Raw genomic sequence first — 23446 nt, forward strand, 5'->3', positions numbered from 1 at the left:
GCAGCCCCTCACCCTAGCCTCAGGGTGACTGCGGGCTGGTGGGAGGATCACAGGGTCAGACACTCACCCAAGCCCCAACAGGTGCTCTGGTGAGGGAGGTCCACTCCAGGTGTCTCCCGGCGGATGCCGGAGGAGGGGAGGGCTGCCAATGTGTGTGTGTCTGTGTCGTTCCCCCCCCCGCGGTGGAGCAACTGCGGCAGCAGCCAGCTGCCTCAGCCTGCCCGGGGCACGGCTCTTGTGCTGTAGTAGCCTCAGGCGGCAGCGCAGACAGGCGAGAGACGCTCAGGGGCGGGCGCTCTGGGGCCGGGGGGGATGGCGCGCGGGGGCGTGGCAGGCGGGGGCCAGGGGAGGCTCTAGGCAGGGCTGGGGGGGGAGACTCCCCCTTTTCTACCTCCCAGCCTGCCAGCCCCTCCCTGAGCCCGAGAGGCCGAGGCTGCCCGGCTGGGGGCTCTCTTGTCCCTTTAACAGGGCAGGGCTGGCTGGGGGAGGGGCGCATGCGCGGGGAGCGTCTCTCTGGCTCCGGGCGTGGGGCCGAGCCGGCGGCGGCGCTCGCTGTAGCCCCCGGGCGTGTGATCCCAGCACGCGCGGCTCCGGCAGCCGGCGCGGAGGTGCCGCCTGGGCTCCCGGCGCGGCATCAGCAGTCCCGGGACAGCCTCGGCCAGCAGCCAGTCCGGCCGGGGACAGGGGCTTTGTTACTCCGCGTGCAGCAGCCGCCGCAGCCCACTGCCCAGCCGGTTCTCCTCGCAGCGGCAGCCAGGGGCCGCCGCGCCTTTGTCTCCTGTCCCCCGGTCTCTGCAGCCTCCTGCCCGGCAAGCTCACCAAGAGCCACCCCCAGGACTGCGCTTCCTCCGCTCTCCAGCTCCAGCAGCTGGCAGCAGCTTCCTCTTCCCACGGCAGGGGGGCTGGAGCCTTGGCCGCCTGCCCCTGGTGCATTGTGACCCCTCCTGAGCTCAGCAGCCCCCGCCCGGAGCAGGCAGGAGCTTGGACTGAAAGCGGAGATGGCATTTGAGGCGGGTATCCTGAACTGCCCCTGGGCCGGCTCGCTCCTGGAACCAACAAAGCCTGGCGGTCTGATTGCCTTGTTTTGTGGCCATTTGCTTTTGTTTGGGTCTAATGGTCTTATTGTCTAGCGTAGCGCAGTTTCTCCGGTGTCTGGCAGGCAGCGTCTCTAGCAGGTGAAGCGTTGAGGTGCTATGAGCCTGTGGACAGTCAGCTGTGCTCTGCCCCTGCCCCGTAGCTCTGCCTGGGTGTAGTACTTCATCGATCTGCTGCTACTGATTGTAACCGGCAGTCTCCTGCTAGGTCAGTGGAGCCTGTCTTTTTTTGTTTTTGGTGGCCTGATCTGAATATACAGCCCCTGCTGTTTTATAACTGGAGCTTTTCATTGTTCTGCGCCTGTCCGGTTCTGCCTGCTTGATCAAGGGTGACTTTTTTTTTTTTTTAAGCCTACTCTATGGTACGTCTCCAGGCCACTTCGTTTGCTTTACCGGGGCCCTGCCTTGACTCTTCCTTCTGGTTTGACCTGAGGAAACAACCTCCGGTTGGGTAAAATATACCTTGATATTGCACTGTTCTTCTGTGAATGAGCCACACCCTTTTTTCCTTAAAGGGCCTCTGCACTCAGGCTGCCATATGCTGCTCTGTCTCTGGCAGGCTGAGGGGGGTAGTGGGCTTAGTGTTGTAAGCCACCAATTTCCGAAGTGCAGACTGGGATGCCGGGGGGGAAAACGGGGGGCAGTGGCGCTGCTGCCACCAAGCGCTGTGAGACCAGTGAAGAGGCAACTCAGAGAGAGGAGGAGCAGGAAGATGATGGTGATGAAGATCTGCGAGACGGTGGAGTTCCTTTCTTTGTGAACCGAGGAGGGCTACCCATTGATGAGCCCACTTGGGAGAGAATGTGGAGACACGTGGCCAAGATCCACCCTGAGGGAGAAATGGTGGCTCAAAGGATTCGAGGAGCCACAGACCTACCCAAGGTGAGAATTCCGGAAAGAACTGATACTAATAAACGACATGGCTTTAGACAGTCCACTCAGAGAATGGTAGAGAAGCTGGGATTGTGTTATATAACATGGAAATTCAGATCAATAATCCTGAAGTGGGGGTTTCACTCAACAGAAACAGTCATAAAGGTGTAAAGTATTGGGATTCCATATCAGAGGGAGAGTCTCTGTCCTGTGCTGTTTGGGATTTGGGCTTTGATTTAATAGAATTTTCCCATTTAATTGCTCTGATACTACTTGTGGTGATGCAAAAAGCCACATGTCCAGTAACCTTAGCGCAAATGGGGAAAAGCCAGGATTCTGAGACAAAGTACAGAATTGGGATTTAGCTTCTGAGGCAGCCTGCCTGGCCTGAAAGAGGGGGTGACAGTGCTCCAGCTGTATTCTGGAGCGTTGTGTTTTGATCCGGACACTTTGTTCTTAAAAGATTGTAATTAAAAATAATCCAGAAGGGCAACCTGCTAAAAGTACAAGGTGATGGGACCTGTTTGGTGGATAAGGAAACTTAATATGTGCATCTTGGAGAAAAGGAGAGTAAAGCTGGGATTTATGACTGGTTAAATACTTGAGATGGGGAAAGCTGGAGGAGTGGGAGTTGAGTAATTATAACCAGGAGCAAGCTATAGGCTATAAAAGGAAATACTTAGGTTGGTCATGAGGGACAGTCTTCCCCACAACAAGGGGAATTTTTGCACTGGAATGGTGCCTTCCTATGAAGGTGGCTCTGACAGAGGAGTTAAAAGCAGATTAGAGAACACTTGTAGAACTTGTTGCCAACAAGGAATCAGACTAGATGATCTCACAGCTTTTCTTGCCCTACTGCTGAGAATCCTATGAAAAGGGGAACCCAAGATCATGCAACTTAATCTTAATGCTGTATTGAGTCCTTTGCGTGTGGGCCTCGTGAGTCTTTGTAGATGTTGCCATTTTTGTATATGCATGGCTTCTGGTGGTAATTCTAGGCTATATTTAAATCCTCAGATTGAAAGTGCTTTGCAAATATTCACTGTCTCATAACTGTCCTTTGAAATAGATATATTTATTCCCATTTTTACAAATAGAGACAACTGAATCAAAGAAGATTAAGTGACTAGCCTAGGCTCTCACAGCAAGTCTGTGGCAGAGTCAGTAAGGAAACATTGGAATTCAGGGGGTCCAGTCCCCTGTATGAATCATGAGACTTACTCCAACCCTTGTTTCTCTTCTGTGTCTCTTCAGCACTGAGGGTATTTCTTTGACCGAAACTTAGTCGAGCATCTATTTTTGGTACCTGCAGCACCATTGTGTAATAGCCCGGTTTGTGCACTGTATTCAATGAGGCTGGTGCAGAACACATTCTGCCATCTGGGCTCACTGCTCATCAGTCTCAGCAGCTTACAGGGAATACAGAGGAGTGAATGTGGTAGGAAGGATTGGGGCAAGGGAATGAGAAGAGCCCCACCCTTGCCTGTACCGATGTTTCCATGTCTCTGAGCACCATTTGTATTGAAATACACAGAAGCGGGTCTATTTTCTTTCTTTGAAGAACTGATGCAACAGTTTAGAATCCTGGCAATAATATATTCCAGGGGGAAATATATTTTGTAAGTGTACTCTGCAGGGCTGGCTCCTGTGAGAGGCTGATGCCCATTAGGCTCCTGAGGCTGAATGGGCCTTGGGTGGGATGCAGGAGCTGCTATAGCAGGATCAGCCCAGTGGCCTAGCTAATCTAAAATCCTATTTTGGATGAGGGTCAGTACATGATGCTTAGGGGTTGAATTGGGGAAAACAGTGTTACTGTTCCAAGCTCTGCCAACAAAATAAGCTCCACCTCTTGAGACACTACAATGAGATGTAATCACAGGGCATGTCTACACTTACCTCCAGAGCAATCGATCCAGCAGGAGTCGATTTATCGTGGCTAGCGAAGACGCGATAAATCGACTGCCGAGTGCTCTCCCATCGACTCCGGTACTCCACCAGAGCGAGAGGCACAGGCGGAGTCGACAGAGGAGCATCAGCAGTCGACTTACCGCAGTGAAGACACTGCGATAAGTAGATCTAAGTACTTCGACTTCAGCTACGTTATTCACATAGCTGAAGTTGTGTAACTTAGATCGATATCCCCTCCCCCCAGTTTAGACCAGGCCACGGTATGTTGTACAGGTGTTAAAAACATCATCATGTGATCTTCTTGGGCTTATCTCTCCCACAGTGGCATGCTGAGCTCTGCTAGGCTTGGCTCCCTGATTGGGGGAGGTAGAAAATGGTGTTACACTGTCAAGTAAATGAGCTGTGACTCACCGTAGGCTGTGTAGATTTTCATAATGATTTCCCTTTTCCTGTCTTACATGACTTGATCAGTAGTGACCTAGTTAACAGTGACACTTACCCAATGTTGATCATTTATCTGAGTTAACTCCTCAGTGAGATGAAAAGAGCAGTTCTCTCTCATAGCTCTTGTTTCGGGCTCTTAGCAGACGCAGGCAGGCATCTCTGCCTGAGAGACTTTATTTAAAAAAAAAAAAAAAAGCTGAGATTCTAGATCACAAGATGGCATCTTGAAAGGCAGTGGCAGAATGCCATACTGTTCCTCTATGAATCCTGTAGATACATGGATGAAAGTATAGGGGGCACGAAAGGAATAACCTGCCAATGGAAAGTTTCCTAATAACCCCTGTCAGTTTGCATTTAGCTTGAGCCCTGAAGCAGGCACAAATTTCTGGGAAGCTTGTGAGTCCTTAATTTGTAGATGATCTCATTATCCATATAAATCTCTAGATGTTGGCTCCTGTTAAGTTCATGTTAACATGGCCGGGGAGGCTCTTCCGCCGCCAGCCAGCATTATGACCCAATGCAAAATACAGAGAGCAGAGTTGTATCCTGCTCACTGGTGCTGCACATCCTGGTAAGTAGTCTGGCAATGTCTATAGGAGGTTTCCCAAACTCTTGCTTCATGCTGCTGTTTCCCAGAGTTCTGCCAGACTGTCACCCGCATGCCAGGGCCCTTTTCGATCCTAGTTGGAGAGTTGAACTAGTAGAGAAATGGAAAGGGAAATGAACTAGTCCAGTTTTGCTATCCCAAGTGGAGTGAAATGAAGTAGTGAAAAGGGTTTGTGACAGCATTTTTGTGACTTTTCTGGTGACAGGGCCCTCTTCAAGCCAGGAAGCAAGACTCCTCTAGCTGCAGTAGATCAATGGCATTTCCCACAAGGTAACCTTAGTAATTTGCTTGCAGTTTGATTTGAGGTGAGATTGTGGCCTTAGCTGAGCATTGTGATGTGGACGTCACAACAGGGCACCATCTCTGTGACCTTGCTTCTCCTAGCCCCTCCATTGTAGGCAGTGTTGAGAGAAGTGCTGAAACATCTATTACTTCCCTTAGAAGTCTATTGTTTATCCCATTTGGGCTGCTGTGGCAGTGTGAGTGAGGCCTCAGAACTCATTAGTTAATAACGCTTTCATAGCTCTCTATCTGTATATCTCAAAGTGCTTTATGAAGGAAATGAAGTATAATTATCCCCATTTTACAGATGGGGGAATTAATGAGTGTTGACACAGTGACCTTTTGGTGGCAACAGGCAGAGGAGGTGCATAGGGTTTGTGGGGATCCCAAGGGTCACATATATGCATAATAGTTCACCTATGGGTGGCATGTGAGGTCTCTGAGAGCCAAGAGCCCACCAGTCACCATAAAATGTATGTATGGATAATATTTAACAGGTTATGTATCTGTACTGAAAATGATGTTCCAGTGACTGGAGCAGCAGGCCCCAGGAAACCTGCGTTGCTATCCCACCAAATTGCTGGTGACTATGGGTAGGGTAATCCACCTCTACGTTCCCTTCTGTGTTTAAAATAAATTTCCATCCACCTCCTTGAAGACTGTGAAGATACCTGTTTGTACTCTTTGAGACCTGTGGATGGAGGATGCTGGAGAAGGCCAAAGTGTTGTCATCACTCCTCCATTCAGCACAGGGATGAGAGGGACAGATTCCTTATCTCTTCTCTCACTTCTCCCCACCTTTTCCCCAGGCAAACATACTGGAGACCTGCTGCCAAGGAAACCATAGCCCAGTCTGGGCTTCATGGCCAGATCTGAGAGCCAGAGTACAGCTTAATTACTTAAGGTGCCGCTTCTACATTAACTAGTCTCCCAGTGAAATGGTTTCCATTACACTGTCTCAGGGTATTGCGTGTTCCCCAGAGGGAAAGGGGATCTGACAGTGAGGAGTGGTTTCCAGCAGCAGAGAGGAGTAACTAAAAGGAACCAGTAATTTGTGCTGGTAATGTGTATCTAACTGGAACCCAGGGAGTTAATTTTACCTGTTTGTCTCTGCACAAACACTACACAAAGGTCACCCACTGAAGAAATGAATTAAGGCTAAATGCTGAGCCTGCCCTGGTTTTACCACTTTCATTGGTTCTGCTTGGGAGTAATTTCCTGTGACTCAGTATGTTAACTCCTAGCTTCTAAAGCAACTTAGCGTGCATTAGTTTCAGAGACTGCCGAATTCCCTGCATCATTCTCTAGAGTCTAGAGGGCTTCCTGTTCCCCTGGGGATAGGAGCTCAAACTGTTGGGGATCTTCTATCTCTCCTTCCCCTCCCTTGCAGTGCTTCCTGCTGAGAGACGTTGCAATAGAAGGAGCTCTCGTTTCTGCACATTCCCAGCAAGGGACTGCAGTGAGGTATTTGCTCACAAAGGTTACTGGAGACAACAGCTGGCACACTTTGTTGGTTCTTATGTCTAGTCACAGCTTGTCTCCCTGAGAGGTGCTGGGAAATGGGCACCGGTGCCCAAAATGCATCTTCATCAAACTGACTTATGGGGAAAATCTTAAGACAAGACAATAAGAAAGATCAAAATACACAAGAGAAAATCAAGACCTAGAACTTCTTACAGCTGCCTGCTGTTGTGTAAATACTGCTGTGCTTGAAGTTGAACAAAACAGCCTCTCCCCTGAGACGCTTACAGCCTAAATAGGCAGACACCACCAAATACAATGAGAGGACCAGAGGGAGGGCTCTGTCTCCAGTTAATGTTGTTATACAAGGGGTGGTTGACCGCATGTTCCCTAAGGATGGAACTGACAAAACCACACTGAGAGTTGAGGCTTTGGTGTTGGATCCACGCGAAGAAGGCATTAACCTTCCTCAGTAGGCTTGGGGAAGTTGTGCCACGAAGTTCTCTCTATCATAGTCGCACCAAATCTGTTTTTCCATTCTTTCATTGACCGAGTGTCTCCTTGGCCCTTTTTGTGAGTCCAGCCCTGTCTTTTTGTTTTGGCTGGGCATACAGGACCCTTCTCCTTTCTTAGGATAACTCTTTGCAGCTGTCAAAGCTGCAGATGTTGACTTCCGAGTAAACAGAAAGGAAGGTTTGGCTGGACTATAGAGGCCAAGACTGCGGATTCAAGGCAACAGTCTGGGTAATATCCACAGTTGTGTAACTGAAAGTCATAGAAGTTCGAGATGGAAAAACCCTATTGCCTTATCCAGTCCATCTCCCTGCCAATACAAATTCATTCCCAATTCGTTTCTAGTTTTCACAGTGCCCACAGGTGGGGCTTTCACCCCTTCCCTTGTGAGTCTGTTCCATGCCCTGATATTTCTTGCTGTTGTAGAATTCTTACTGAACTTGGCTACATTTTCATTCCATGCCTCCATCTTAGACCCATGTACTGTCCTGAGCTCCTCTTCCTCCTTTGTATTTATGCTCTTTAGATGTTTGTAGACTATTTTGTGTTCCTCCTTGGTTGTCACTTAACTAAATTCTACAGACTTTCTTTTAGTTTTTCATTTTAAAAAACAGTCCTTCCATCTCCCTGATAACTTTGTGTCACTCTTCTCTGAATCCCCTCAAGTTGACAAACTGGAGGGGATTCAGAGGATAGAAGAATGAAGTGACTGTCAACTCAAGGAATATCTCAGGTGGACAGCAAAAAGGGATTAGCTCCTTGGGTTACAGAGGAATGCAATTCCTATGGTGATGTGCCAGTGCATTCAGCAAAGGGACTAGCAGGTTCAGGAGACGTCTGCTCTCTGACTCACTCTGCTTCCCCCGTTCAGATTCCCATACCGAGTGTGCCTGCGCTCCAGCCGTCCACCCCCATCCCTGAGCGTCTGGAAGCCATACAGCGCTACATCAAGGAGCTTCAGTATCCTTTACTATTATCACAGACACCAAGGAATGATGATCCAGGAAGGGGAAGCAAGGAGACCTTCCAATAGCCGACCATAAGAGAACAGCTGACTCTGCTTCAGCCAGAAGGGGAAATGAAACTTGTTCCCTAAAAGCAGGAAACTGAAGTTGTGACAGTGAGTGGTTTTGCTGTTTTATTCTAATCCTGCCCAATTGTGTCTCCTGTGGTTAACCCCTTTGTCCCAGCAGCATGTGTGACAGCAGGGCCAAGCTAATGTGTGGTAGGTTCTCCTTCAGCCAGACACCTTGAATTCAAGTGCTTGTTCCTTTTAAAACATCCTAATTGAAGGTCCTTGTAGTTGCTGTGCTTGCCTAGCCCTGCAGGGAGGGCCTGGGACAGATTAAAACCTGGGATTAGAAAATGCTAATCTCCCCTGCCAAGCTTGGGTGTGCTGGTGATGGGGAACTTGAGCTTCATGCTGAGTCATTTTACGGGGTGCTTTCTGCTCTGTAGGTGGCTAGAACATGATGGTCACTCCTGCTTTTGAGAATCAGGTGGATGACCAACTCCCAACCATTTATAGCTGCCTGTATGTTTATGGCCTGGGAACAGGACTCCTACATATCCTCGTGCTCTGTGTGCTGGGTTGGAGTGTGGATGAGGGCATGTGCAACACAAGTGCATTTTTATCTTGCTGGTGGGAATGGAGTCTGCCAGCACCTTTTTTGCTAATCCTGGGGTTGTGCTGTTTTGGGGACAGATCCCAGCCAGCATGAAAGCAAGGTAGTTTTGGCATCATTTAGACTGGTCATAATCCCCTGCAGGCAGAGGCAAAAGAGGACTCGTTTCAACCCTGTTCGGGTCTGGGAGCCTGTGCTGCTGGAGAGGAGGCTGACCAGAAAATGTGCTGTCAGCAGGAATAGGGAGGGAAATAGATTGCCACTCTGTTTCCTTCCTCCCCCAGGCCAAAGAATGCAAGTGGGAGGAATAGCCAAATGGAAATGCCCACTTTCTATTTGCTGGTATTTTGCTTGCTGGATCCTGAGATCCCTGTGAGAATGGTAACTGATACCTTGATAGTACAAAGAGATTCATCCAGGCAGATTGCCGTATGTGGGCAACTCTGCCTTCTCAGCTCTCTTCCAGTCTGCATGGCCCCTTAACCTTTTTCCTCCAGGTACAATCATACTGGGACGCAGTTCTTTGAAATTAAGAAGAGCAGACCTCTGACCGGGTAAGTGCTGTCAGCCTTTCTCGTGCTCCTGCCTTCCTGTTTGGGGAACTTGCCACCTCTGCTACCCCTGTACTGAGTCTGGCCAAGAGTACAGGCTGGACTCTGGGGATTTTGTTCACTGTCACAGTTCTGTCCTTCCTGAGGGGGTTGGACTCTGCTCAGGGTGCAGCTGGTCAGAGCCATAATTTAGCCTTATTCAAGCATGAGGGCTGGATTTGTTGCCAAGGGTCAGTAAACTTATCTGTTACTCAGAGGTGCCCAGTCTCTGACGCATCTAATTTATAATCTAGATCAGGGGTCTCAAACTCAAATGACTACGAGGGCCACAGGAGGACTAGCGCATTGGCCCGAAGGCCGCATTACTGACACCCGCACCTCGCTGCCCCAGGCCCCGCCTCTTCCCACCCCTTCCCTGCCCCCATTCCAACCCCTTCCCCGAAGTCCCCAACCCAGCTCCGCCTCCTCCCTGCCCCCAGGGGGTGCAGGAGGAGTACAGGGTGTAGCGGGGGCTCAGGGCAGGGAGTTGGGGTGCGGCAGGGGGCTCAGGGCAGGGAGTTGGGGTGCGGGCTCCGGCCTGGCGCTGCTTACCTAGAGCAGCTCCGGGGTGGCAGCAGCGTGCACCGGGGCCAGGTCAGGCTGCCTGCCTGCCTGCCCTGGCCCCGCTCCAGGAAGCAGCCAGAACCAGGTCCCTGCCGGGGGGGCAAAGGGCTCCGTGTTGCTTTCTTTCAGGTACCTCCCCTGAAGCTCCCATTGGCTGCTGTTACCCGTTCCCGGCCAATGGGAACTGCGGTTGGTGGCTCTCCGAAATGAGAGCAATGCATGGAGTCCTCTGCCGCCCTCCCCTGCCCCGGGGCTGCAGGGACATGGTTCCGCGTGCTACGCGGGGGGCGATCCCATGGTCGGATTCGGCCCACAGGCTGTAGTTTGCCCACCCCTGGCCTGGAGGTAGACAGAGGGGCGGGGGTGGGGGCACAGGGAGCTTGGTGGGCCGCACGAAAGAACCCCACGGGCCGTATGCAGCTCACGGGCCACGTGTTTGAGACCCCTGATCTAGATCATGGGCTTCTGGGGGATTTTGTGTAAAGTAAAACAAAGTCCTGCCTTAAACAAGCTCTCCAAAGGTCAAATGTCTCTGCAGTTCTAGCTGTCCAGAGTCCTGGAGTGCGTTTGGTGCAGAATGTGGACTTGCTAGACCCTTTTTTTTTTTTTTGGTGACTGAAACTTTATAAAGAACAAAGAAATGCATGAGGAAGGAAGGAGGAGGTGGTGGTGGACACCCCCAGACTGCTGTGCATTGTAAACCCTCAGGCATGTACACAGGATGGAGGCAATCATCTTCGTGCACTTGGGTTCCACGTGTACAGTTAGGGACCTCTTAGTCTGCTAACCAAACCATTGTGCCAACATTAATACTGCTGGCCCAAGCCATCAGGTATGGGTGGATATTTGGGCATTCCAAACATCTTATGATGTAACCAGGGCAGAATCTGCTGCAGGCCCCTTCCCTGCCCTCAGATGTGGGAAAGCAAGTGTCTCTGGAACTTGGCCTCCTGCCTGAGGTGTCTCATCTTGGTTGGATGGGTAGAAATCCTGAGGGACTGCATTGAGATGAAAGGGAATTACTCCAGACTTGCTGAGAGTAGTGGCTGGCATAGAGGGTAGATCCTGTTTGGCTCAGTGAGGGGAAACTCCACAGCAGCAGTATTGGAGGGGAATGCCAAAATACTGAGTTTGAATTTTATTTATTCCTAAAGGGTTTTCTCCTCTCCCGTCTGCCTTAACAGCCTTCCCCTCTCCTTGCAACCTGCCCTGCATATATGCTGCCCAGCGACTGAATTCACCAGCCCCGCCCAATGCAAACCCCTTTAATTCTCCTCCTCTGTCTCTCCTGCTTGTGCTGTCTAACAGGCTGATGGACCTGGCCAAAGAAATGACCAAAGAGGCCCTGCCAATCAAATGCCTGGAAGCTGTGATCCTGGGAATGTATCCTTTCCTCTTAGAAACATGCATGTGTGCCCATCCTAATGTGTTCTCCCCCTGTAGAACCCTGCAAATCTGGGGATATCCACTTTATATCAGACGCAGATATCTGTGGATCATGGATTGGATGCGGATACAAACTTTGTATCCGCTCAGAGCTCTACTCCCCCTGCTCTCTTATGCCCCTCTTATACTGCTGGAGCATTGCAAGGGGCCAAGCAGAGAACCCGAGTAGTGGAGTTAGTTCTTCAGGATCACTTCTCTCCCCCGCTTTAGGATTGAGCGTTTATTCCTTTTGGACATAACTGGGGGAGGGAGAGGCGAAGGATGTGGGGATTAAACAGGAAGGAAATAGCTTCAAGTCAGAAACACTGTTGAATAATGGGGATGTTTCACTCACTATATGTCACCTTGCACTTTCTCCACAGTGCAGGCAGATATGGAAGGGAACCTGTCAGACTCTCCCTTGCATAATCCTTGCTTTTAGATGCAGACTTGAGCTAGCACCTCTGTGTACGCACATCCTGGGAAACGCCTCTCCTCTGGGACCTGCCAGGCTGAGTCCAACTGGGGCCACGTTAATTTATTTATTGGAGTTCCCTCAGTGATGGGGAAGCATTTGAAAGCTAGGTTAATTGGTCTTTGCGTTTTGGAAAGTTAGTTCTCTTCAAATGCAGTGCTTTTATGAGATGCCAGTCTGGGGATCTCGATGGCTCAGAAGAATGGGTTACATTTTACCTGAAGGGCACCAGGTCCAATCCCTCCTAGGCTGATAGTGATGGTCAATTTAACTAACTTGCCTAGTGGCCTCTGTGTGAAATGAGATGGTGGCCCTCGTCCTCCCAGCTCCTAGGAGGACAGGTGTACACACTACAAAACTGCATTTATAACTGGCTTCCCTTTGTGGGCAGCCTTGTTGGAGAAGGTGAGGACTGAGCATCCCTCTGATCCCAGGACAGGGTAGATTTGTCTTGTGCGGGGCTGGAGCTATACCTGCTCTGGGGATTTGGTCTCCAGGGCTGTCAATCAGGTACTTGTCGTCAGCAGTGAATCTGCTTTCCAGTCTAGGCTGACTGAGATGTTCTGGGGGATGGGGAGGAAGAGTCTTACTCCTTTTCTTGGCATCACCAGTTGTTTCCTGAATGGGGTGATGTTGCCAGTTACCTCACCAACAACATGCCCACACTGGAGCGTTTCCCCATCAGCTTCAAAACTCACTTCTCAGGGAACTACTTCCGCCACATTGTGCTGGGGGTGAACTTTGGGGGTCGCTATGGGGCACTGGGCATCAGCCGGCGTGAGGAGCTCATGTACAAGGCGCCCACCTTCCGCACACTGAGCGAGCTGATCTTCAACTACGAGGAGGCATACCACCGCTGCTGGCACGTCCTCAAAAAGGTGAAGCTGGGCCATTGTGTGTCCCATGACCCACACAGTGTGGAGCAGATTGAGTGGAAGCACTCCATTCTGGATGTGGAAAAGCTGGGCCGTGAGGACTTCCGCAAGGAGCTTGAGAGACATGCCCGGGACATGAGGCTAAAGGTGAGAAGCTGGGAGGTGCTGGGGAGACCAGCCTGCTGCTCTTGAAGGCTGCAGGTGTGAACTTTGTACTTGGTGCCAAAGCCTTGGAGGTTAATTGGATCCTGGCGCTAGTATGCTGGGAGGTACAGATCCTGCTGGGTTGGGGTGCAGATGGGGGAAAGGCAGGGAGGTGGAGGGAGGAGGTAAGGATTCTCCTCTCTTTTTCTGCAGACCCTGGCCCCGGTGGGGTGCAGACCCCTCTCCACTTGGCAGGTGTAGATGCTGTGTATCAGGGTATCTTGGGCAAGAGCTGGGAATATGAATCCTGTGCCCTCAGGTATGCCTGCTGGGCACTGGACAGATGAACCAAGATATGTACTTGCTCAGAAGTTTTGCGTGCATGGGTGTGCTTGAGACTCTCTAAAGGCGGGGTACAGTAGAGCTACATAATGCTCACCACTGCCTTTTCTTTTTTTCCTTTTGATTTTCTTCATCTCACTGTCACCCCTTCCCAGACAATGGAGTACCTTGGACTTTATGTTCTCCAGCCACTGCTAGCCCTGGCTTCTCTCCCATCTTGTTGTTTTCCTTCTGCAGATTGGCAAAGGAACAGGGCCACCATCTCCCACCAAGGATAGGAAGAAAGATGTGTCCTCCCCACAGCGGGGCCAGTCCAGTCCACACCGCCGCAACAGCCGTGGGGAGAGGCGGTAAGTGGGGTTGGTGGATGGCTTGGTTGGAGGATCTTTCTCAGTCGTGCTATAGGATTTCCCCTCCATCCCCTCACACCCTTGGATAAAGTAGATTTCTGAGAACTCTCTTGGCACGGTCCATAACTGTGGAGATGTCTCTCAGCTGCATTGGTGGGTCTCTCCCTTTCAGCTCTGTCACTGCTTTCTCCAATGTGAGTTGCTGCCTTCCCACTTTCAAACTATAGCTGGAATTAGGGGCGGGCTGCAGGTAGAGGAAGGTCACCCCATCTAATGCCTAATGTGTGATGGGTCACACATATGACCCCCAAAAGAGACGTCTGAACCTCCATCATTGGTCAGTGAGAACTGGTGTGCCTTTGAGGCTGCTTTCAGGCCTACCCCAAGTCTATCTTCCCAGGAAGGTATCTCAAGTGGAGGTGCTGGGCTTCCCACTCTGTATTCCATCCTCTTATGGGAGCTAGCAGGGTGAAGAAGAGCTGCCACCCCTGCTACTCTAGCTGTATGGGATCTGGTAACGGGGATGAAACTCCTCTTCTCATGTTGGCACCTCTCAATCTGACAGGTTACCCTGTCAGAGGAGAAATTGAGAATGCCTCTGAATATCTACTTCCCTCTTTCTTCACAGGCTGTCTGGTGAGAAGAAGCCTGCTGAATCCAAAGCCATGCCAGACCTCAATGGGTATCAAATCCGGGTATGAAGAGAGGCACACCTGGTGTGCCTGGCTCCATCGACTCTTCACTGGCCACACTTGAGACCAGGATCCACTTGTAGCAAGCTCAACATGGGGAAGGGGAAGTGGGAGTGGAGGGCTGATCTTCCAAGGTACTTCTATCAAGCCTATCCCAGAGCTGTATCCTGGGGATCAGACAAGTCACCTGCCTGTCTTTTTAATTCAACAAAACAAGTTTTTAAGAGAACAGAACTGCCAGTTGATGGGAAGGTGCTGCAGGGTGCTCGGGAAGGCTCCTGTTGTGACGTGGTGAGGGGTTGAGCGAGTGAGGCCAAGCAGAGCTCATGCTTTGCATGGAATCCTTTGGGCTGACAAAGACGACAGGTGGGGCATTTTATCCACAGTGCCTCTTCTATGCTGAAGGTCTCAAGCCAGCACAAAGCCCCTGGGGTTGAAGGAGGGGAAGGTCTTGGAATGGAAAGGCCCCTGCCTCTGGTAGAGGAAGGATTTTTGGTTTTGTAACTTCTGTGTATTTTGCTACTGTCACTCTTGTTGGGGAGGGAGGGAGTGAAATACACAATCACCTTCCCCATCCCCTGTGCCTGCAGGGAAGAGGAATAAGCCCTGAAATAATTAATACTTGCATCACTAATGAAAATGCAACCTGTCAGTGGTGTTGAGGGCCTCATATGCAGTGAATCCACCACTCTAACATTCTGTCTGGTCTGCAGGGTATCCCACTATGGCTCATTGATTCTGTGGGGGATGAGTATGTGCCTCCTTTCCTGTGAGGTGCTGTGGATGCTTCCCTTCATGGCAGGCTGTTCAGGAAATGCCCATGCTGTTGTAATGTGGAAACAGGCTGCTGGACAGCTCCGTCTGTGCTTAGCTAGTACGATAGCTGGAAACTGTGCCTCCCCTACTTCCCTCTTAGTGGTGGTCACTGGAAGCTGTGGGGAAAGCTTTGGCCACGGAGATGCAAACTCCACCAGGAAGCAAGTGACTCTGCACATGAGTAGCCTTCACAAGCATCTTTCTCTTCAGAAAGGAAAGAACTTCAGTTTTTCCTTGCTGGGTTGTAGTGTTAGTCTCGTGGCCGGGGGCAGGGGCCTTCCTTCCCATCCTGGCCACTTGCTTAACCCTGGAATATTCAAGGCACTACCACATCAAATTCCCACTTTAGCTCTTGTGTTTATGAAGCTACTATTATGACACCTTGCACTTCCCCGTTATAGAGTCTGGCTCCATCTCCCCCTTTGAGGAAGGGCTCCTTTTCCTGGATGCTCAGAGCCACAGTGGAATTTTGGGAACCAGCCTTAAAACAGAAGGGCACAAGCTCCAGTGCAGTGCTCTGCTCAAGGGGTCAGTGTGCTGGCGAATCCTTAAGCAAAATAAGATGGTGTTTTGTGGTCATGTTGCCCTGTTCACCCCCACCCCTTGTCTACATCCACAGCGGGCCAATGCCTGCTGGAGTGCCTCTAAAAGTGCGGCATACTGCCTCTAGGAACACACAGGGCACTGCCACAGCAAATCCCATGTGGTACCTCTGAGGCTGTTTTCAGGAAATAAATGCTATTGGGGGTAGAGTGGGGAAATGTTTCTCAGATTGAAATCAGGTGGGGTGCTGCATTGTTGCTGTAGGGTAATAACTCCCAACCCTTTCATGCCCTGGTCTACCACTCCAGGCTTCCTTCCCTTCATCTGTGGAGGTTTTGGAGCAACCCATGCGCAGGCTGGGCAAGAGGGGCAGAAATAGATGAGTCGTGCTGCCATACCGAGTCCAACCCAGGGGCTCATGCCCAAGTTAAACCTAGGGGTAACAGCCCAATCAAGATTGAAATGTCTTTGGGGAATCACTGTCCAGGGTATCCCATTTCTCCAAACTGTTCAGTCTGGCCCATTTTGATTGCAGAGTCTGTCTGTCCTAGGAGCAGGGAGCATAGCTGTGTGCCTGTCCTCCTCCGGTTTGTTTGACACAGTGTACTTAACAATACTAATTATGTTAATGATTACCATTCTCCAGCAAGCCCTCCACCTGACTAAAGCCTTGGCAGCCCACAAATTTCCATTCAAAGGAGAGGCACAGCTAAGCAGTCCACATGCTGCATGTCAGAACTGAGGAGCATTGGCAGATATGCGTGTGGGGCCCAAAACTTGGCATACCAGGGGTGCTGTAGCTCATGGCTGAGTTGATTCAGAGAGGGAGGTGGGAAGCAAGGGGTGAGTGGGTCAAGCCTGAGGCATGTTGACATAGATAGGGGCTGGTGAAATGTTTAACATTAGGTCCTGTTACACTACAAAAAGTGTCTAAACATTTACGAAATCTGGCTGTATCCAAATCATGTTAAACATTCCGTATTCTTTCTTGCCTGAGTGCATGTTGGAAGCATGATTCAGACTATAACTATAGTAGATAACTGGGCTTTCTGTCATAACATGGGTGGCCACAGACATTTTGGTAGTGTTGAATGGGGCCTTACATCAAATAATATCTTCTGTCAGTTAAAGCAGCATTAACCCTTAAAACACTGCTCCAGAGGGATCTAACTTACTCCTTACAGGTGCCTAATCATAATCTTTCACCACCAGTTAGTTACTCTGTGGTTATCACTGCAGTTTGTCAGTCCAGGCTCCTTTTTAGCTGTCTGTCCTTTCTGCAGCATGGTGTGTGACAGGAAGAAAGATTGAATAGGGAAGTAGCATAACTTGCTGTTTACCCAGAATTACGTGGGTAATCCTAAAGAATTTAACACAAGTGACAGGTGCTAGTCTCCAGAACATAAATAATGAAATAGCGATTGGAGTAGGAGGACTGGAATTGGAGTCTCCTACCTCTCTCTGCCCTAACTACTGGAGTTATTCCCTCTCTCACTCTGCCCCGTGACTGTTTAGTCACAGGGGAACAGCTTCAAGAGAAGAGAGTGAGGGAGCCCTAAATCAGAATATCCCATAGTGCAGTGATCAGCGCAATCCCCTTAGAAGGGGAGACCCTGTTCAAATCCCCCCTGGGGAGGAGGTGGAATTGAACCTGAGTCTCCCACATCCCAGGTGAGTGCTCTAATCACAGGGCAGCTCCAGCTCTTGCCATTTTGTGTGGAGCACGGCAGGTGCTTAACTCATTTCCTCAAGAAATGACTTGGGGCCTAAGCTGTCTGACTCCAGGTGGCTGGTTCCCATTTGTGGATCACTAAGCAGAGCTGGGTACCGATCTCTGAGAGAGATGAGGCTAACCCCACACCTCTAGCTTAAGTGGCTCCCAGCCTAGCATGTTGGCTCTTGTGGATTGCATTCTGGGGCCCCATTCATTGTATAGGAGCCTAGGCACCTAACTTGGCTTTGTATATCACAGTGGTATACCTCTGGTTTTTTTTTTTGGTTTTTTTTTAAGATGCCTAAAAGTTAGGCACTGTGACACTCAAAGTAGGAAGTCCCTTCATGGATCCCACCCTTTCTTCTCCTATCCATCTACAGAGAATCATGAGAGAATTGTGCAGTTAAGTCAGCTGCATGCTAATGATTCTTTTGCAGAAGCAGGGCAAGGGCAAGCTCAGTGACACTAAAAGATCATCAGTACAGAATGGATGAAACAAAATGTTTTGTGCCACCCTGTAATTCAAGCTATGTGGCTTGTTCATGCAGATTGTAACTGAAGCCAGTAGTATAGAAAATTAAGTATACATTTTAAAAAATGAGTGGCAGGTAGATATTTTTCAAGGTCTCTTACTCCTCATCCTTCAGTGTATTCACCAGCTGGTGCCAGACATGAATATCCTCTTTCAAGGTGTAGCTGCATAATTAAATGCATTAGGAGTGTTTAAATTCTTCTGAAGCATCTGTTGCTGTCCACTTTTCAACACTGATAAAAGAGTAGATGTTGCACTGGTTTGTTCCTATGCAGATCCACAGTGCATATGGTCTAAATACTTTGACAGCTGTGCTCCTTGTATCTCAGCAGTAATTGCCCTCCTTCCTTATTCCTTTAGTAAGTGATAGGTGCCATCAGCAGCTTCATGCATGTGGCAATAGCTGCTATTCTTAGGCTGGGCCATCGGGGACAAACCCCCAGGCTGAACGGAAAGATATCCTATACCAGTTACAAAAATCCCGTGTTAAATTCCGGATCCCTAGTCCTCTCTTGGGAACAGTGATAGGAGAAGAGAGAGAATACTATCTACACACATTCCCCAAAGGACTGTTCTGCAGGACAGAGGTGCGTTTACTGGGTGCAGCAGTGTAACGGTTTGTGGTGGTCTCATGGATGGTCCAAGCCACAAAAGCTGGAATCATACTGCAGATCATAGATGATCACAGCAGGAGTCAAGCCCCTCCCTTGGAAAAGGGTGAGTGAACTCATCAGACTGTGGCTGTATCTTCCATAAGCCAGTTCAGGGGAGTAACCCTAGTTGAGGACTACCGGAGGCCTCTCGCATTGTTGTTCTGGTGGTGCCTGCGTGTTGGATTTGGAACCACCACTTCTTAGTGCTCCTATATCTCTACTCTGGGGTAGTGCCAGGAGATTGGTAATGACCTGATCATTTTTTTCCCCTCCACTTTTTTTGCTCTTGCTCTTTCTCTCCACTCTGTAATGGTGAATATAGCAAGACAGGAGCCAGTTCAGTATAAATCCCACCTTCCCTGCCACCTCAGAGTCCACTGTAGCCGAGAGCAGGACATTGCTTCCTGGGGCAAAAACTATCGGTGCAGTCCAGCCATGAGAAACCCTGGGCATATAGCTTAATAACCTTAATTCACCAGTTAAGTAGTAATGCTGTCTTTCTCTCCTCTGCCCATGCTGCTTGCCCTGGTCTGTTTCCTCCAGCCCCAAGAGTAGTAGCCTGACTGCTAGACCCAAAGATGGGACTGTGTTGTAGCTTAAGGGTAAAGTTGGTCCTTTAAACTCACTTTCTTACAGAGGTTTGGGATACAGTGAAAGTTGTTAGGAATGAATGAAGGCAATGGGCCTGGATCAATTGATAATCCTTAATGTTTCCAGAGCAAAACATGAACCAAGTGGAGTCCAGGGCAGAGGATTTTGTCCAGTATTAGCTTGGAGTCCTTTTAATAAGGTCTTATAAAAACCTCACTGGTGATGTTTTTATATTATGTGTTTAAATCCCACTTTTTCAGGCTCTCCTCCTTATATACTCCCTAGTCCATGCAAGTCTGAAACCGGGGGGGGGGAGGAAGTTCCTCCATACATGAGCCAGACCATACCTGCATTGTATATGTCAGGTGTGACCAAATTGTGGCTTGTGGTGCCCTCCATGCCCCCACCCCCATTCTCCACCTACTAGCCTTCTGTCCTGTGGGGAGGATGGTCTCAGGTCTTCAGCCCCGCAGGAGGCGCTGTCCTGTGGGGCAGGGTGTGCTTGTCTTGCGGCTCTCGAACTTCTGAAGATTATCTTATGTGGCTTGGAGGGTCAGTAAGTTTGGCCATCCCGGTATATGTGGTTAACCAGGGCTACAGAGAGAGGGCCTTTACTGAATTCCTGTTAGCAAGACCATTTTCAAATATGAATGCTGGGTTCAAAACACAGTTCTTCCTAACACTTCTATGGTGCTGGTGTAGACACGGCCTCTTGTTCCACACCCTTCAGCAACTTAATTCTACAACTGTCTTAAAATAAATGAGGCAATGAACAGAGACCAAGGGGTTCTGCCCTGGGGTAGTCTGGCATGGTACAAATATACCAGGCTGACAGCTGAAAAGTGGGCTCAGGTCTCCATCAGCATCTGTGCAATAGTCTAGGCTTGTGAGACTCCAGTGTTGCTCTGAAACCACTCTGCAGTGGCTTACTGCATTTCATGGTATGCCATAGCTGGGGGATGTGTAATGCTTTGTATTTAGGTGTGATTATCCTACCCCTTGTGACACCCAGTTCATATGTACTGCACATCTCTATAGTGTACTCTATACCTTGACAGTTACAGTAGATGACTCCAGAGCCTTGTCTTGGATGTAGTTTGTGTGTAGCAGGAGAGGTAAGTTATTTGCCCAGTAGCAGAAAAAGGAGTTATTTGCTTTGTTGCTGTTACCAGAGCTGCTTTACGTGAAGAATGTTGCCATGGTATTGCAGCTAAAACCCTGAACCAGACTCTGACCCCATAAGTCACCTGAAAGGCTGGTTCACATGTGGTATGGTATAAACTGGAACATGAGTGTCCCTAAAATAGTCACAAAGGCCAAGAAACCACAGCCTAGAAAAGAATCCTACATTGCTAAGGGGCAGAAGTCTGGACTAGATAGGAAGTAGTAGGCCTGATCCAACTGCAGAGGCTCTTGCTACTGAGTTGGGCCAGTTGTTTTAGGCATTATTCCTTGTGATTGACGTATCCAGGGAACGGCTGTAAACAGGGCATGCTCTTTTCCCTCTGTCTTACTTGTGAGTCTGCTTCGTTGAAACAGCACCATGTGCTCTAATAGTCTTGCACTGCTGCCCTGTCTCTAATGTATAGAATCTGCATAGGAGGGAGCCTGTGATCCAACTCAGGTCAGCAGTTCTTGGTTGGCTCTTGCTCTGCCAAAACAAGGTGGAGTCTGTCTTTATGCAGCCGAGCTGTGCTCCTCGGGGAGTTCAGAATGCTTGCTGGTCTCCTTAACAGATGTTTGTTCATATCACAACCACTCTTCCTCAGGGTGGTGCCTAGGCACTGTCTGCTCAGGAGAAAACCAGCTTAGGCCAAGAAGGCAACTGAATCTCCTATACCTCTGCAGAGCAGTGTTTTCCCTCCAGCCTCCAAGTCAGGGCTGAGATGGTGCTAGTGGGACTTGCATAGTCCCTTCCATGCACATCAGTATTTATCCTGTTTCTGTTACACTGTGGTGCAACAGAACCATTTACATTTTATCACTGATACTGCACAGAACTAACCAAGAAATGAAGGACTTTCTTTATGGACTGCTTCAAGTGTGTCTTTTTTTGTAATTAACCAGTTGTGGGTCTGTTTTTCTATAGTCAACACAGAACCTGTATCTAGATTTAGTTTTAACTGCACTTGTATCATATCAGTATTTCCTCCTCCTTTCACGTGAGAAAATAAAAGTTCCTATCTGCACATCTCTTGCCTTGTGCAGAGAACAAAATGAAAACTGTCTCTGTTTTCATTGTTGCTGATCAGTAAAACTAGAGCCCAGGTGCTATTTAAACTTCTAGTCTGGCTATATGGTGAGGCTAGCTCTCTGGAAAAGATGTGTGTCCTATTCAAACACCAAAAGAGAATAAATACAGGTGGCTTTCACAGGGAAGGGGAAAGAACCCTACACCATCCCCCTCATTCATCTGGGTTGGTCAATATGCCCATGCTAGCCAAAACCCACTCAGCGAGCAGGAATGAAATACGTGGCGTCCTAGCACCAGAGGAAAGGAGCTGAGCAGCCAGGCTCTCTTCATATTGCTAATTAAGCTGAGGCAAACTTCAAGATGATGTGGTGGTCCAAAGGGTGCCATGGCCTGGAAGCAGAACCAACCTTCGATAGATGATCCAGCCAGCTGTCCTCACAAGAGCAGTAGGTACTGACCAAACCTGGAGTTCTAACTTACAGTCCAAGGCTCTCTGAAGCATATGTCCTCACCAGCGTGGTCTCTCTGGTGATTCTTTCTTAAAGCACAGAGTAGCTTAATAAGGAAAGGCAGCTGCAAAACTGTCCTTTCCCCATGAGGGAGGATCCAACTTTTAGTATGTCGTATACAAAGTATATTGCTTAACTGTAGAGAGCTGAATAACAGCAGAACATGAGCACATGGAGATGTTGATAAGGCTTACAGCAGGCACCTGAGTGAAAGTGAGGGAGATACCACATGGGGTCCTCCTGCTTTCTGTCCAGCAGGACATGATGGAACTTACAATGATCCCTTTGAGCTGTAATAAGCTCTGCGTCAATGAGGAAGCCTTACTACACTATTAAAAAGTAATGGTAACAAGCCCCCTGCCAAGCAGTGGCTGTCCCCTTCATCCCTAAGGTGACCTCACCATAAACCTTCAGCCCATGCTTCTAGCATAAGAGGGGTTTATAGCTACAGCCCTGCATGGGTACAAAATTTGTAACCGCAGCTGATCTGCAAACATGGTCCACAAATATCTACATCTGTGGATTTGCAGGGATGTTTATAGTAAACTCACTGGCAAACATCACTTGCCTCAGCTGCTGAATGGAACTACTACAGCATTCCCCTCCCCCATCACACCTAAATTCAAGATTCACAAGATCTTAGGGGAAAAGACCTTTCAAAAGCAGAGCTGGGAGTTGCTGTAAATGTCATCTACAGTGCCGTTTCACCTCATGCTGCCAATACCGTTCCTCTTTGTGGATACCCCCCCTCCATCTCTTTGCAGCTGCTACTAATGATACTTGAACATCAGTTAATCCTTACACCCACCCATGCAGGATAGGTCAGGCTGAATGTTAGTTTACAGAGACAAAGAACAAGGAAGAAGCTTGCCCAAGGCTGTAACAGCTGGGATTAAAACATGGGTGGTCCCAGTCCACAAGATCATACTATCCCTCAACCACTGACCCCCTCCCAGCTCACAAACTGCCACTACTGGTTCTTAGCTTCATTGCTGCAGTTCTAGGGTTCTCACTCAATTTCACACCAAAGTACTTGGCTATGAAGGAAAAGCCTTTTCTGTGTGGAGGAAAGGATCTGCATAGTTCCAGGGTTCTCTTCCCAGGTTACAGCAAAAGAAGAACTTCAGTCAGCCAAACTAAGAGCTGATAAAATCAAGACAAGCAGCATCCCCCGCCTCAGATAAGCCAGTGGCTGCAAGCTGCCATCCCTCCCCCAGTAAGTAAAACATTAAAAGGGCACTGCCAAATCCAGTAAGCACAATCACCACTTCTGAACTTCTTTAAAATGGTGTCACCTTGGTAAGAAGTTTCCTGCACCAGATTCTAAATAAGTTTAGAAAAATCATTGTTCTGTCCCCAAAATATATCTGCAGGACAGGGAGGTAGCTCTGAGTGATGGCTGCTCACTAAAACCCACAGTGCAAGCATCCACTGCTGGCTCTGCAGGAGATACTGAGGTCAGTTTTGACAACAGGTGCGGGTGTCCTTAACCAGCCACATATGCTGTAACGCAGCCAGGCTGGGTTCTGCTCTTGTTGTTCCTTTTCACGCTCCAGGAGAAAATTACTCAAAAGAAATTAATTTAGGCTTGAATAGAGACTGGGAGTGGCTAAGTCATTACGCAAGGTAA

At 49.2% G+C, this 23446-nt stretch overlaps 1 protein-coding gene across 1 annotated transcript; it reads left to right on the plus strand.

The window, feature by feature from the left end:
• The first annotated feature begins 592 nt into the window (after positions 1–592).
• Positions 593–21336, plus strand: VASH1 (vasohibin 1). Its single transcript, XM_007071324.4, has 7 exons — positions 593–1976; positions 8054–8142; positions 9305–9361; positions 11270–11344; positions 12502–12883; positions 13460–13572; positions 14201–21336. The coding sequence occupies exons 1-7, from the start codon at positions 1713–1715 to the stop codon at positions 14271–14273; spliced, it is 1053 nt and encodes a 350-aa protein (XP_007071386.1). The 5' UTR covers positions 593–1712; the 3' UTR covers positions 14274–21336.
• The last annotated feature ends 2110 nt before the right edge of the window (positions 21337–23446 follow it).

The sequence above is a fragment of the Chelonia mydas genome, chromosome 6 (genome assembly GCF_015237465.2).
Source record: "Chelonia mydas isolate rCheMyd1 chromosome 6, rCheMyd1.pri.v2, whole genome shotgun sequence".
Classification (NCBI taxonomy): Eukaryota; Metazoa; Chordata; order Testudines; family Cheloniidae; genus Chelonia; species Chelonia mydas.

Coding starts and splice junctions, on each gene's coding strand:
- VASH1 (XM_007071324.4), top strand. CDS start 1,713: ATGCCGGGGGGGAAAACGGGGGGCAGTGGCGCTGCTGCCACCAAGCGC. Junction 1,977..8,053: donor GAGCCACAGACCTACCCAAG/GTGAGAATTCCG, acceptor TCCCCCGTTCAG/ATTCCCATACCGAGTGTGCC. Junction 9,362..11,269: donor AAGAGCAGACCTCTGACCGG/GTAAGTGCTGTC, acceptor GCTGTCTAACAG/GCTGATGGACCTGGCCAAAG.